Raw genomic sequence first — 16,697 nt, forward strand, 5'->3', positions numbered from 1 at the left:
CCTATCGACAAAGCGGAGCGCGATTAATTTTCCCTTTCTGGGTTCGTCATTCTTCCTCGCCCAACCAACGCAAGGCCGCTGCATCATTCGTTCCGCCTGTTCCCAATCCGGCGTACAAAAGCAATATTATTTCCCCCTTCCCTCTCGATCGATGAGCGCGGTAATCGACTGCCCTACCCGGGCTTCCATTTTACTGGGGACGACAGATGCCGGAAAACTGGTGGGAGACCGGACGCTTCCTTTTCCCCCCAAACGGGCTCCTTTTCCCTTCCTCTCGACTCTTTCACAGCCCCACTCCTCCGGTGGCCCGGCTTGTCTTGCCAGGTTGCGAAATGCCCCCCTTTGTAAACTATCGCCGCCCTAAGAAACTCTGCTTGTTTCTCACTAGGGACTATCCACTTGTGTTCCCAACCTCGGCCCCACACGGGATTCTCAAATTAGCTCTTCTATAAATTGGGGGGGGGGGGCGATTCATTCGAACCGTCTTGTCAAACGACCGAAGCCGCCGGGCGCCTTGCCTTTACCGGAGTAACTTATGGAGAAGGGGAATTACTTGTGTGGAGTGTGGGTCCGCCGGCGGATTAAGGAGAGCCACTCCTAGAAAGAGTAAAAGATCCCGAGACGGGATCCTCCTTTTCGGGAGGCAGCTCCGCGGGCAGTCCCGCACTTTTCCTTCGGAAGTGCCAGCCAGCCTGGAAGAGCCTCCCTCGGAGATGAGCTACTGGGAAATACTCGGGGGCAGTGGATTATGGCAGTTGCCGCCCTGCAGGCCCGGAGGATCGCAGGTCGAAGAGGCTCCTTCTAGGCCAGAGTGTCCAACTTTGGCGACTTTTAAGGCGTGTGGACTTCAACTCCCAGAATTCCCCAGCCTGAGAGTTGGAGGTTTACATGTTTTTGCTTCTAAATACTTGACTTCAGCCTAGCTGGCTGGGGGGATTCTGGGAGTTGAAGTCCGCAGGTCTTACGAGTTTGGACGCTCCTGTTTCTAGGCGATGCGCGGGACAGCCGCGTCACAGAGTTGTGCGGGAGGATGGAACGCGGGACTCTGCGCAGGCGCATCCTCAGCATGGGACTTCTGGGACTTTGCGGGAGTTTCAGTCTCCAAGAGTGGGGCGCCTATTTACAGCTCCTAATGTCGATGGAAGTCTTACTCCGTCCACGAGTATGTCTCGGCGATGCGTTAGGTGGGCTCAGGTCTGCGTTAGGTCTGCTTGACATTTGCTTTTCAAATAGGGGTCAAGGAAAGCCGGCTTTGCTACAGGAAATTGGGATTCAATAGGAATGGCACCCCCACTAAATGCAGATGCACATTAATGGGCTGATGATGTGACCTCAAGTTGGTGTAAGCTTTTAACAACTGCACAGATAGGTTTTCTGGATACCTTTTGTCTCCAACCTGGTTCAGTAAAACCTCTGGTCACAAACACTTCTGACCAAGACCAAATTGGGGTGTTTTTTGTAAGTGCCAAATTTCCTGTTGTTTGTTTAGAAACAACAGCAACCCACATGTTGCCACTTCCCGTGAGATGAGTGGCTATACACATTTGATTAATAAACAAAAATAAATTTGAAAAAAATGATAGAAGCTATGAAGGAACCTCATTTGACTATCCTAGATGATTATCCTCAGTAATTATGTGCATCATCACTCACAAATTGCCAACTTAAAATATATTGTTTGACCATAGAATATAAAGCCTGAAACCTGTTCTCAGAATAGTATATGTGCTAATGTTGAAAAGGAAGAATGAAACAACCATGATCCTGTTTGTAAGATATTCAAGGGAATAATGTAATATCTCACAACTAGGAGTTGTATCCTGCCCTATTGAATCCAAATTAGATCTTAATGTTTCTCCTGCTTCTTTATTATAAGGGTAAACTGAACATCATGCTGATGAAGGCTGTTCAGATTTAATTATCTTTCAGTGGAATAACTTATTTTTGATAGATAATACTCTCCATGATTACTAAATTGCATTTCAGACCCACTCTTCTATATACGTCTTTGTTTCAGAGTTTCTTTAAACAAAGAAAAGCATGGAAATGGCAACTGTAAGTAGTATAATTAATTTTTATTATACCAGATAGCTATACCTGTATGTAAAGATTTTTATAAAAAAAATCTTTTATGAGATCAATAATAATGAAGACACAATACAATGTTATTATATATAGGATTGGAATTAGTATGTTTTAACATGCCTATTATAAAAATGTCACACATTGTTTTTTATTCAGATCTCTCAAGTATAATAAGAAAGCAATGCATAAAATTGTTAATACTGTTTTTCTTCATGATGCATCTAAAAATAATTACCATCCTCTGTATTAATATAGCAGCCCACTCTTGATGATGGGGGAAAAATAAGTCTTGTTTTACTACAGCTTTTTTTTTACCCTTTATTTAAAAAACCCTTTATTATTTTATGTGGCAATCAGAAGCATAGCTTGTGTTGTAATCTTCCACTCATATGTTTTAATTAAGAAATGAAACTTGACTAAAGTTCCATTGACAAGTGTATAAATAATATGGTAGAAATAATAAGATCAGAACTTTATTTGATTGTCAACCAAATGATGAATATTTGTCATTACAGTAAACTACGCTGAGGTGGTACCAGTCACCTGAGCCTTATTGATTCAGTTCATGTTCAGATTAAAGAAGAAAAAACAAGATATGTTTCCATTAGTTTGTGTCCTAATAATTTTCTGGCTTTGTTCTTATCAGACTTTTAAGTTTAGGGATATGTTTGATCAAGTTATGCAAGAGGCTGGGTTAAACTTTCTGCCAGTATAAAGAATGGTGGAATACTATAATCAACTTATAAAGTGACCTGCCAGTTTAGTAATAAAAATGTTCTATCTCCAGATAAACCAGTTTAACTAACTTGTCACCTATCCTATTTAATACCTTTGCCAGAGGAAGAACTGGCATAAAGCATGCATACATATTTTTTATTATGCTTTGTTTGCAGATAATTCCATCATTTTCATGTACAGGTATTCCATGCTTAACAACTGCCTTGTACAGCAACCATTCACAGTTATGACAGTGATGAAAAATAACTTTATCATCAGTCCTCACTTTTATAACTTTTACAGCTCTGTAAACCAAAGGAATGCTGAAGTAACATCATAAGGACCATCACTGTCTCACTTTGCAACCATTTCACTTAATGACCCAGTTGCCAGTTCTATTTATGGTTGCTAAACGAGTGCTACCTATATGTGCTTTAATATAATCTTAGTATATACTTAGATGTACTAATTGTTTGGTAAATCTTGTGTAAAACTTCACATTTAAAATGTTGGTTTTTATTAATCCATTTCAAGTATTTTTTTAATTGCTAATATAAGAAACAAACAAGCAAAATTCAAGGATGTTGAGTCCTTGTTGTAACAGTTTCTTTGGAGAGAAGAAATGTCCCTTCTTCCCAAAGGTTTGTTAAATCTGCGAAGTATGTCATTGCATTCATTTCCATCATAATGTGTAATGATCTCCCTCATCCAGAGTACTACAGATGTAGTGGACTCATCTATTACTTCAGTGGAGTAGCCAGGAAGAAATTTCCTCCATCGCCTCTCTAATCCACTGGGAGCCAATTCAATCACGACCTCATTGTAACATGTTCCATGCCTGCACCAGCTGTTGTGGAACAATACTGTGTGTGCTAAGTCTTAGTTTTCATATACAACCTGTGATGCCTTCAATTTTCTTTGTGTCCCCTTTAGGTTCTTTGTAACAGAGCTAGACTGGTGACATACCTGCCAGGATTTTATTCTTTGGTTAGAAGGGTTATAACTCCCAAGACGTTTTCCACAGCAGGATCCTCTGGTTCAGATGAGCCTTCTGTTGCTGCTGCACCTCCTGATATATGTAAGGAAAATTCCAATTTTCTCACATTAATGATCATTAAAGCCATATCTTTATAGCAAATCTTTTTCCCCTTCATTCCATCATGTCTGTTCCTCAGAAACCGCCTGCACAAATCCCTGCCAGTTTTCTTAGCAAGGTGTGTTTTTTTAGATGTGGTTTGCCATTGCCTCTTTCCTAAGACCAGGAGAAAGTGGGCTGTCCAAGGTCATCCAGGTGGTTTTGTGCCCAAGGCGAGACTTGAATTCATGGTCTTCTGATTTCTAGCCTGATGCCTTAACCGCTATACCAGACTGGCATCATATATATATTTTAAGTCATCTGTGTCGTTTGGTACTTTTATCCTAACTTTAAGCATTTACTCAGAACTAACTTCCACTGAGATCAATGGGATGCATTTTTTCAGCTTCTGTTGAAGTATATACGCTTCCACTTTTAAGCAGCAACTTTCAAAAAGCAATGTCCTTTACTGCTGAAAACAAATTCTGTGTGTGGGTGCTTTACAGTGACACAAACTTAATTTTTCTTAGGTCCAAAAACTGTGTGGCCAGATGAAATGATGGGACCTTTTGGCCCTCAGGACCAAAGATTTCAGCTACCTGGTAATATAGGTTTTGACTGTCACCTAAGTGGGACGGCACTTCAGAAGACGAGACAAGTTCATAAAAAAGTGCCCGATCTCTTAATGGAACCCTTGGCAAGTGAAAGGCATGAATTTGTGATGGCACAGTATGTCAACGAGTTTCAGGTAAGTGTACAAGTCTCCTGGGAAGGTGAGATTCAAATCTAGAAATGTGTTCAATGCTTCCTTTGGTGGATGACACAAGAAGTCCTAGATGCATCTTTAATGTAGAGTTTAACTTGCACAGTAATTTATCATCCACATGGCAATTGCTAGACCAGACATTCCTCGCAGATTTCACATACAAGTCAAGAAGTAACTTTCTAGTGGATTCGCTTTGATCACAATTTATCATTTGGAAATTTTTCAGCCTTACAGGTGAAACTCAAAAAATTAGAATATCGTGCAAAAGTTCATTTATTTCAGTAATGCAACTTAAAAGGTGAAACTAATATATGAGATAAGACTCATTACATGCAAAGCAAGATAGTTCAAGCCTTGATTTGTCATAGTTGTGATGATTATGGCGTACAGCTCATGAAAACCTCAAATCCATCATCTTAGAAAATTAGAATATTACATGCAATCAATAAAACAAGGATTGAACATAGAACAATATCGGACCTCTGAAAAGTATAAGCATGCATATGTACTCAAAACTTGGTTTGGGCCCCTTTTGCAACAATTACTGCCTCAATGCTACGTGGCATGGAAGCTATCAGCCTGTGGCACTGCTGAGGTGTTATGAAAGACCAGGATGCTTCAATAGCGGCCTTCAGCTCTTCTGCATTGTTCGATCTCATGTCTCTCATCTTTCTCTTGGCAATGCCCCATAGATTCTCTATGAGGTTCAGGTCAGGTGAGTTTGCTGGCCAATCAAGCACAGTAATCTCACAATCATTGAACCAGGTTTTGGTGCTTTTGGCAGTGTGGGCAGCTGGAAAATGAAGTCAGCATCTCCATAAATCTCGTCTGCAGAAGGAAGCATGAAGTGCTCCAAAATCTCCTGGTAGACGACTGCGTTGACCGTGGTGTTAATGAAGCACAGTGGTCCAAAGTCCTGTTGCTCCTTGGTCCAAAATCCTCTTTTCTGATGAGAGCAACCTTTGCCAAAAACTGGTTCAATGACCGTGGGATTACTGTGCTTGATTGGCCTCTCCATTCTTCCTCCATATTTTGGGTCCTTGGTTTCCAAATGAGATGCAAATCGAATTCACAAAAGCCAACAGAAGTCATGATGACCATGTTGTCTACTGGAGGGAATGGGGACAGGAAGCCAAAATCTATAGCAGTAATTATATGTAGCAGTAAATGTAACAAATATAAAGCAAAAAGGATATGGAGACAAGAGTTTTTCTGATAGAAAATAATATTTGTAGATTGTTCTAAAACTTGCTGAGAAAAAAAAATCTGAAGAGATGATTGTTGGACTTCATTTAGAATATATATATATACTGACTGTCAATGCCAAAATTGATCCTATCCTTTTGGAGATATAAGTGCCTTGGCTGATTTTTTTTTAAAAAAATCAGCTGGCAGTCCTTACTATACTGGAATTCTCGATGTTCCCACCAGCTTATTTCTGCTATATGACTGCAGCATAGATCTAGATCTTAAATCAAAATAGAAAACTTTTGCAATACATAAGTAGCTTTGCTCATTAAGTATGATATATGACATGCAGTATGCATAATCAGAACTGGCTACAGTGATATCACAAAACTTTAATAGAGAGGTAGGTTTGGGAAGAGAAGGGATTATTTTTCTGTCCTCATTTTGGAGATATGTTGCAAGAACACCTAAAGCAAGTTAACATGATACTTGTAGATCACCAGTTGTTTCCAAACTGTATACTTTGAGAAAATACCTGCCTTTTGGTAGCCTCAATATACTGGGGAGGATTTAAAAGATTTGCCCTAGTTTATTTTGATTTTTGTCGTCATCTCTTGATTTTCATTGATATACAGTGGTACCTTGGTACTCAACTTCTTTGAAACTCATCAGATTTGTTATTCAACACAGTCTGACATGAAATTTTTATCCCAGTACTCATTGTTTATTTGGTACACAACGCACAAACTAGAACCTTGACAATGTTGTCGGCTACATTGTGACTCACTATATTATTCCTTATGGGTTAGGGCTAAAAGTTTGTTTGGTATTCAACATTTTTGGTACTCATCGTATCTCTCAGAACCAATTAACGACAAATGCCAAGGTAACATTGTACTACCAAAAATTATTGTTACTAAATCTGTTTTACCAAAAATTAGTGATTATATTAGAATAACTCTCTATCTGTACATTATAGGAAAAGTTGTATTGATGGGCAAAGAATCCTGGTTTGTTTGTTTTTTTAGTATTCTTCCTTTCACTGGATAATGCATCACAAGGTTTTGAAGCAGAATTTGAAAAAAAACAGTCACTCTAAACAATCTTTCCAAGAGCTGAAATGCCTTTATGGTTTATTTTTTAAAAAAATGCTTAATGTGTTTTAAGCATTAAACCCATTAAGCATGGGTTAGTGTTTCTTTATTTTACAAATGTATATACTGCTGCAGTCTTGGAGTCTGGACAACAGTTAAGGAAAAAAAATTACAAAACCATGAAAACATAAAAATCATGAAAAATTGAAACTATGTACAGGTGGACTGTCACTGGCATGTTACTGCAGTGCCTTAAAGCCTGACAATAATTTAGATGTGCTTCACATGCCTAGAAGTTAAATAATGTATTTATTTATTTATTTTGCAAAACCGTAGAATTCCAACAACTGGAACAAAAGACTAAAATAAATCTAACATTTTCTAATCAATAGTATTCATTGGGTTCAAAACTTACCTTTTTTTTTTCCAGGGTAACAATGCTGTTAATAAGCAAGACATTGCTGACGCCAAAAGTTACTTTGAAACTGCCAAAGTAGAATGTGTGATACAAGCATGCCCAGAATTGTTGCGCAAAGGTATGGGTTTCTTGCACACACACCCATCCCTCCACAATGTTAATTATTTTTTAAAAAGTGTGTAAATCGTAGCTTGAAGAAAAACATGCACACATTGACAGTTTAAGAAGTGTTTTGTATCTAGCATGGTAACCTGATTAATTTTCTTGGGGTTTTAGAACATTCGAATCAATTTTACTTTTTTATTAGCTTCCTTTTGCCTTCTTTTTAATCCTAGACCAGTTTTATATATGAGCAAAGTATTTAGTGCACCTGTTAAAGAATAGGCCTTTAGGAGCAAATGTCCCTTCCGCTTGGTTGCTAGAGGCTGACTACAGATAATCCTCAATGTACAACGGGTTGCTTAGCAACCAAAGTTACAACCGAACCTCTCCCCCACAAAAAAGCTAGCTAAGATGGTTACACACGCACGCACGCACACATACACTCCATGGTCACATAACCACATTTTGGGCACTTGGCAAATAGTGTAGAAATATGCTCATGGAAAAGTTATTTAAAATATTTATGTCTTATTTTTTTATAGATTTTGAGTCAATGTTTCCAGATGTTGTTTCCAATAATATAACAGTACTAACGGTAACGCAGAAAACTGTAAATGATATGAGTGGGTGGAGTGAAGAGGTAGAAAATGAGCGAGAAAGCCTCATTGAAAATGTAAGTCACATTGGCTTAGGATGATCAGATGCAGTTACTTTCCACTGTTTGTGTGTGTGTGTGTGTGTGTTTATATGTGAGTGCCCAAATATATGCATACATTCATAATTCAGTGTACTCTAAGAAAGTAAAGCATTATTTACAAATGTAAAGCGTATTTAAAAGGACAGAGATTTTATTAAATTGTAGAAGTCAAAAAGAAGTACCTAGATATGTCCACAGTCATCAAAAATCAAATTAAGTTCTGAAGAGGCATTATATATTTTTTAAACTGTTAACCAATTTCCTTTATATACATACATACTGTGTTTCCCTGAAAATAAGATAGGGTCTTATTTTCTTTTGACCCCCGAAATAAGCTTGGCCTTATTTTCGGGGAGGTCTTATTATTTTTGAGGAACAGGAGGCAGTGAGCGTGGTCACCTCATGGCTGCTGCTGTGTTGCAATATTTTCAGGGAAGGTTTATTTTTGGGAGAGGGCTTATTTTAGCGCATGCACTCAAAAGCCTAATTGGGCTTATTATCCAGTGAGGTCTTATTTTCAGGAAAACAGGACACACACACACACATCTCTGTACCCATATCCATCTACATATACTATTAACTTTACATGAATTATGTCACTGATTTTTCACAAGAAAGTATTAATCTTAAAAAAAAATATGCACACTCATTTTTAGCATGACATAATGACATTAATGATTTCATTCTGTATAGTAAGTTAAGGGTTTCATCTGAAAGCTTGTTGATACTTGCTTAAATAAAAATTACATTTAGCTCTGTCCATGTGCAAAATTGCCACTAGAGGTCATTCCTTTTCCAGGCTCCCTGTTAACCACTTTGGCTTTAAGCAGTCGGTAATTAAGTTCCAACAGATGTCAGTATTTACAGCTGGTATTCTCCATAAAATGTTATTTACTGAACATGTTTAGTTAAAAGAAAAGTGCACATTTTGAGGGTGTTGTTTTTCATTTCTGAATAATTGTAATGAAACAATAGCTTTTAGTTAACTGCTAGACATTTCATTTTAAAGCATTTTGAGCTGATTTCTGGCTTCTAGATAATGGATTCAGAAGAGTGATTCACTTAGGGGGAGAATTCCTGTCTGAATAAGTCGCATAGCTTTAATGATTCCACATGAGCAAAGCAAGAATACTTTTATTGTATAACTTATAGTTTGAAAATTGATGGATTAAATATTATTAAAATGAACCAAGAGAGTTAAATTTAAAATACTGCATATATGTAGCTTGCGTATTTCTTTGTTGAAAACTACTGTTTTTAAACTTGTATAAGTGTTGAGTACAATTCTTTTTTTTAATAGAAGAATAATGTAACTTTAGATATAATATTCATAGTAATTATTATAAGAATAATAAAAGCAACTTGGCAGATTGCATTCCTAATTACTGCTTAAAACTATTCTTCAACTTCCTTTGAATATACATAGTTTGTACATTGGCTAAGTAACACACAGTCACAATAGAAGGAGGAATCTGGAGCTATTAGCTCCAGATTGCTCCTTCTATTGTTCTATGATAAATTTCTAGCCATCATCATGCTTGAAACAATTCAGAATTCTTGATAATTTTATGGATTGTAAGTAGTATGATAACGCCAGGAAGAATATTCCATCTTTAACATATAGCAGAAGATTCAAAGTAAGATCATTCAGTTTTTTTAAAAAAATCTTGCACTTGAGTGTCAGTTTAAATGTATTTTAACTTAATTTGAGATAATAAGGCAAAGATCAAGTATTGATTCTTTGAAGATGTTGCAAAAAAAAAAAGAGAGAGTGAAAAGCATTGAAAACAAGTTAAGCCTTAATTAGTATAATTTCCCATGCATTCCAACTGGGAAACAATGCTTTATTTCTGATCTTAAAATATTAGCTTGTTCTAAAACTGACAAGTTGTACTTTACTGGGGTTAGACAAAACAACATTTTGTGTAGAGATTTGATTTTGAGTTTTTGCAATGCACATATATTTGGTTTAATAAACCATGTGTTTGAAAGCTATCTAGATCTAGTCAGCTTTTCCTGAAATATATGTTCCTATGTGTTCTTTTTATTAGGCTTAATTTCAATATACATAATGCACCATAGTGCAAAAATTAATCGTAAATGCCGTAATCATGTTCATTGCAAATGGCTCAAGCCACTGCTAAATTTTACCATAATATTTTACATTAGATATTATTTGGGGTTTAGGGAAAACATCCCTTTTTCTTACGTAGTTATAGGTCCCTTTGGTTTTGGCTTCTCTGAATTGATACAATATACTTTGGAGTAAGATATTACTTCTTCATATACTCAGAAATTTATTTATTTATTTATTCATTCAATTTAATTTAATTTACTTGATAAGAGTTTAAAAAGCTTCCTTACTAGCTTTTAAACCTTAATTGTACTAGCTTTTTTATTTTCTGATCAAGGCAAAATAATGGATTAACATGAGAAAAGTAGATAATGTGTGGTTATTTCATTTTAATTTTAGATGCTGTGCAATTAAGAGAACATTACAATTCAAGTGAGCAATGAAAGTAATCATATTACACAGACTCCATGAAATATTAACTCTTTATTGACTAGCACCAAGATGTCCTTATAGACTTTACGTGATCCCAATATAGCTTAATAGTGTTAATCCTGTTGCTAAAGTTATTCAAGTCGATCAGCTGAAGTTCTGAGCATTTACTCTTTGATTTTGAAGTGAATTTGTGCTTGATGGAGAAAGTCTATTTTGCATTTTTCTATTTTCTCTCTTCTTAGTTTATCAATGGTGCTAAGGAAATTTGCTACGCTTTGTGTTCTGAAGGCTACTGGGCAGACTTTATTGATCCGACATCAGGATTAGCAGTAAGTATTTATGTTAAAATGTAGTAAGTAGAGGTGTATCTTGCTCAGACTTAAAGGACTAAGTTGTTTTTGTTTAATAAGTATTGGCATGGTATTTTCTATCTGTCATAGTAGGAATTCATAGAACATAGTTCTTCCTGTTTCATACTTAGTGATACAAGAGGTACAGGCAGTTCTTGTTAATGACCATTCAAAGTTCTGGCCGTGCTGAATAAGTGGAACTCAACGACCAGCCTTTAGAGTTCTGGCTGTCCCAACACCTCCATGGTCACGCGATTGTAATCCCGGCATTTAGTAATCTTCTCACAGTTAAAGCAACAGCACTTACACTCATTTACCACTTCACAATGCTTTATAGCCCGCACTAAGCAGTTTTCAGAGTCAGCATACTACCCCTAACAATCTGAGTCCTCATTTTACCAACCTCAGAAGGCTGAGTCAACCTTGAGCTAGTAGGAATCGAACTGCCTGGCAGTCAGCAGGAGTAGCCTGCAGTACTGCATTCTAACCATTGCGCCACCATGGTTTGGGTGTATTTTTTAGGTTTAATGACTAATAACACCACCTTTTTGGAGTAGTAAACATTATATATCAATGGAAAGATAATTTAATCAAGAATGTAATGCAATGAAGTTTGTTCAATTATCTGTATTCTATGAAAAGTTATAGCCAAATAACCAGAAAAAGGAAGCACAACTTGCTTAGGTTGATATCAGGTAGCTTTCCTTCATCTGATTGTAGCCAATGAGCATGAGTATTCAGAGAACCAGTCAGGTGTCATCTTGTTTTGGCAATGAGTCAATCAGATCACAGTAGGATTCAATTATTGATGTCATGTATTGAAGTTGAGAGGAGGACATTTGCCAATGTGTTATACGATCGCTATCAATTTGATTGGATTTTTTTTTTTTTGTTCTTTCATTTAGTGAGCTTGTAAAACATAATAAAATTAAAGTAATGGTGCAAAGAGTTGACTGGTCGCCCAGAAAGCAATGTAAAATAGTATTATTAAGTGAACAAGGCTACAGTTATAAAGAAATTAGAAGAAAAAATGGTGGAAACTTAACCAAAGGTGGCATTTCTAAGTTTTTGAAGTGGTATAAGGAGACTCAGCTACTACAGAACTACTACAAGGCAGAAAAAGATGCACGACAGCAAGTGATGATAGAAGAATTAAGAGACTGTGCCTATGACAGAAGAAAATCAACTGGGTGTATACAAGATGAAATGGCACAATGCAATGTGAAGTTGAGGGCAAGGACTGTTGCATCGGCACAGACTATGGAAATTTGGCCTAAAAATCTAAAATTCCATGAAAAAAGCCACCTTTATCTCTCAAATCCTTCATAAAAGTTATTGCATTACATTCTTGATTAAAGTATCTTTCCATTGATATATATTTTTATGGTAGTACTCCAAAAAAACTGGTGTTATTTGCCATCAATCCTCAAAAATACTGTACACTTTTCCCAAAACATTTCCACAAATTTGGCTACCACTGTTAATGTGGAAATTAACAGCATAATATTGCTGATAATAATTGCACATCAATTCATTCAGATAATGCCTCATAGAAATAAAAAGTACTACATGCATTTACTTAAGCAGGAATTTAATCAAATCAACTGTTATAATACTCAATGTTTCATTCTTTTTCTCTCCTTTCAGTTCTTTGGCCCTTACACAAACAACACTCTTTTTGAAACTGATGAACGCTATCACCAGTTAGGATTTCTTGTGGAAGACCTAGGCTGCTGTAAAGTTATTCGGCATAATCTATGGGGAACTCACGTTCTAGTTGGAAGCATATTTACCAATGCTACCCCGGACAGCCCTATCATGAAGAAACTGCGTGGGAATTAACAGCACCTTTTCACTTAGAAGTTGGCTAATAAACATTGTTAGCGGTAGATAAAGTAATGCTGATTTATAGATAGGAAAAGTTCTATTTATTCTAGGTTTTGTAGTATATGATTTATATACCAATGCAACATTTTATTTTTGAGATCATGTGTGTGCATGCATGTGTATACACAAACACACACACACACATATGTCTCTGAAATCCTGAATTCATTCTTGGAAATGAAATGAAATCCCTTTTATTTTATTTGAGAGTACAAATCCTCAACACTCTCACCTTACTTTGGTTACACATCTTTGGATATAATGTTGAAGAAGGAAAATGTGGTTGCACAATTATCTCAGTAAAAGAAAATAACAAACTCGACTCTCTTAATTTTTACCAGGATCAGTATTATATGTTGTTTGAATATTACCAAAATAACTCAACTTGATTATTGAGAAATTGTGATTCACTTAGATTCTCTTGCAACTGACGATAAAACACAAAGCAACACAACACTATTGGGTGTTAACATGCAAAGTTGGAGGTGCAGTTCAACCTCTTGAATCTAGCTTGTCACCTTGTGGTTCACTCCTTCAATACAAGTATACCTTGAATTATTTGAGCAAATAATTATCATCTTTTGAGGTGTTACAGGAGCTCACAGACGGCTGTTTTGTGTCTCTTAAGTACATGGCACATTGAAATTACTTGACACATCAGTTTATATTGAATATCTCTAGTAGTAGGGTGTCTCAGGTTAACCTTCCTTAGCTGGATTTGGATTGTTGTATCAGTTGAATGCAACAGCTGTCAATGAGCTGCTACAATAATTCATGGTTACATTGATGATTTGAGATTCAGGTCAGTGTGCAACCTGGCTGGAGAGTGATGTATAATATCGATCTTTGTATATGTGTAAATGTATCGTTTGAATTTTTTTCTCTGTGATTTTGTTTACAATAGTTGAAGATGTTACATATGAACAAATACTTCTATAGGCCTGTGATGGCAAACTTATGGCACGTGCGCCAGATGTGGCACACAGAGCTCTCTCTGTTGGCAGGCACGCCATCCCCTGCTGCTCTTCTGGCTTTCAGAGTGCTTCTGGTCTTCGTGGGTGCCGGAGTACTGAAAAACGACCTGAAAATGGCCCGAGAAATGACCAAAAAATAGGTGTTCTTTGGGCCATTTTCGGGCTGTTTTTAGGTCATTTTATGCCCCAAAAACAGGCTATTTTCAGGCCATTTGGGGGGCCAAAAACGACCTGAAAAATGGCCAAAAAACAGGCATGCTCACGCCAGCTAGCTGATCTTCAGGTTGCCAGCTCTCTGCCACATGCACGCATGTTCCAGTTTGGGCACGGTGCTGAAAGGTTCATCACTGCAATAGGCTAAAGCTTGGTTTAAGGATGCTGTAAAATAAGGAAACAGTAAATGATCTGATTGGGCTGTACATTTTCTATTGAAAATGAGGATTAAAATATTTTAAATGCATCTACAAACTATGGAAGAACAAGCAACATGTTACAAATAGTTTAAATTAGTTTGGCATCTTTTAAACCACATTCGAGGGCAGATGTGTATTGTTCCTGATTGTAGCATTGTGGGAAGCTGACCTTGGGAGCAGTGGTACTTGCAATTCTGCTCATTTGCCTTCAAGGGTGTAAAGGCTCTGCAGGAAGGAAAGATCTGAAAGATATTTTTCTTCTTTTTCTTTTATATTTATGTGGATAAGATAGACAAGAAAGGAAAAGATATCACACATCAAATCAGTTGCTAGAAGATGATCAGGAAAAAGCAGAACTTTGCCAAAATCAAATTTTTGAAGCTACTTGTTTCTTGAGATAGACTTTTATTTATTTTTATTTTATTTTAGAACTATTGGCAGGCTGCTATTGAGAGAGCTTCATGAACTGTAAATTTAGGTATAATTTGAAATCTGCTATATGTGCACCTATTTTTATACTGAATAAATGTTGGAATAAAAAACATGTAAATATTAGTCCTGACATAATTTCTAAGTTGTATATTGGAACTAATTTAAGAAATAAAGTGGGAATTCAATATTGTGGGCATAATGTTGTTATTTTAATTCTCATGTTAACAATTTTTAATGCTGTCAGTATGATTGTGATATTATAGGAAAGAGAAGTAACTGGAATATAAATTAGTTGTCGCTTTTTTTTTCAAAAACAGCAATTCTTCCTGTAACAATTTATCACTAAAACTGTTTTAAAGTATTGTCTTATCTTTCACATCTGTTAGAGGGGCTGTTTTATGAATGATTGAATGAAAGTGTGTTGTATTCTCGACACAACAATTCATTTAGTGACAGTCCATGACCAGTTTTCACACTTACAACCATTGTAACATCCCCACGGCACATTTGGATGCTTGACAACTGACTCACATTTATGATGGTTGCAGTGTCCTGGAGTCACATGATTCCTTTTGTGACTTTCTGACAAGCAAAATCAACAGGAAAGCAAGATTCACTTAACAACAGTTTGTCTAATTTAACAACTGTCGGGATGAACTTAACAATTGTGGCAAGAAAGATCACAAAATGGAGCAAACTCACTTAACAAATGTTTCACTTGGCAACAGAAATGTTGGGCTCAATTGTGGTTGTAAGTCTAGTTCTAAATACTTCCTACATCAAAGTGAACTGCTCTTTATAAAATTATTTTCTTTTATTCAAAAGATTGAAGTACAAAATCCAAGAGAAGAGAAGCAGAGACAATGCTTGCAAAACTACACTAACATTATAAAAACACGGTTGAAACACAAAAGACAAAAATACATACTATCCACATCCACCACCCCCAGTTGAACACTATTGCAACTGTGATAGCTTCCCAACTTGCAAACCTGGTCCAAAATTTATAATCTGCTACATCTATTTTCAACCCAACTGACCTGTCATACATTACATACATAAAAGAAAAAATAGTTAACAGGTTAAACAACTGTGAGCTTAAAATTCAAAGGACTCTGTTAACAAAAGGTACTTTTTCAAGAGGCAACTGGACTTTTTAAAAATTTTCTTTGAAGACCTTTTGCTTCTCCAAGAAGCTTCTTCAACTTCAGAGAAGAACAAGAAAGTCCAGTTGTCTCTTGAAAAAATACCTTTGGGACAACTGATCTGGATGACAGAGAATTTCCATAGACATGTTAATAATCTTGTAATAGAAAGTCTACACTGTTTCTTATTTACCACAAACCACTCCAATCATTATCTCTGATCAGTCCAGGATCAAATACCCTTATTTGATTCTTAATAATGAAACGTTTCCTTTGGTTTTTAATGGGAAACTTTCTCAACAATTGCATCTCATTTCCTAGGTTCGTACGTCTTCATTGTAAATATCTCTGCAACATCCATTATTGAATAATTCTTGACAGCACAATATTCCTCTTGCCAAGAACGTCCAGTCCACACTTCATCAATTCCATTATCTCCGAATTTCTTATATTCATATTCTTTTTCAATCTTTTCAGACAGATTTATAGTTTTCAAACCAAATACTTCTTCACATCAGCCAGCAACAGATCAAGTTTCAATTCACCAAAATTGCCAATCCAATCCAACTGTTGTTTTCTGCTTTTGAATATCATCTTGAGTTTGCACAACTGGGACTAGAACTCACTGCTAGTTGAGTTCTGGTTTCTAGGCTGGTGCCTTAACCACTACACCTAACTGGTCTTTGAGCATAGTTTACACAGAAGTTATGAGTTAATCAAAGCAAAGGAGCTCTCCCTTAAAGGGTATCTTTTTCATCCTAATACCAGTATGTTAAGACATATTAAAATGGAAAAATAACAAGTGGAGGAACTGGATAATATGATTCTCTGCATTGTTTACTCAGATG

The 16,697-nt window shown here is 36.4% G+C and overlaps 1 protein-coding gene across 1 annotated transcript; it reads left to right on the forward strand.

Annotated features, from left to right (window-relative positions):
• Positions 1-60: 60 nt before the first annotated feature.
• Positions 61-14,889, forward strand: MMADHC (metabolism of cobalamin associated D). Its single transcript, XM_032220100.1, has 8 exons — positions 61-223; positions 2,018-2,055; positions 3,736-3,880; positions 4,408-4,625; positions 7,356-7,461; positions 7,988-8,118; positions 10,891-10,977; positions 12,646-14,889. The coding sequence occupies exons 2-8, from the start codon at positions 2,041-2,043 to the stop codon at positions 12,838-12,840; spliced, it is 897 nt and encodes a 298-aa protein (XP_032075991.1). The 5' UTR covers positions 61-223; positions 2,018-2,040; the 3' UTR covers positions 12,841-14,889.
• The last annotated feature ends 1,808 nt before the right edge of the window (positions 14,890-16,697 follow it).

This window comes from Thamnophis elegans, chromosome 1 (genome assembly GCF_009769535.1).
Source record: "Thamnophis elegans isolate rThaEle1 chromosome 1, rThaEle1.pri, whole genome shotgun sequence".
Taxonomy (NCBI): Eukaryota; Metazoa; Chordata; class Lepidosauria; order Squamata; family Colubridae; genus Thamnophis; species Thamnophis elegans.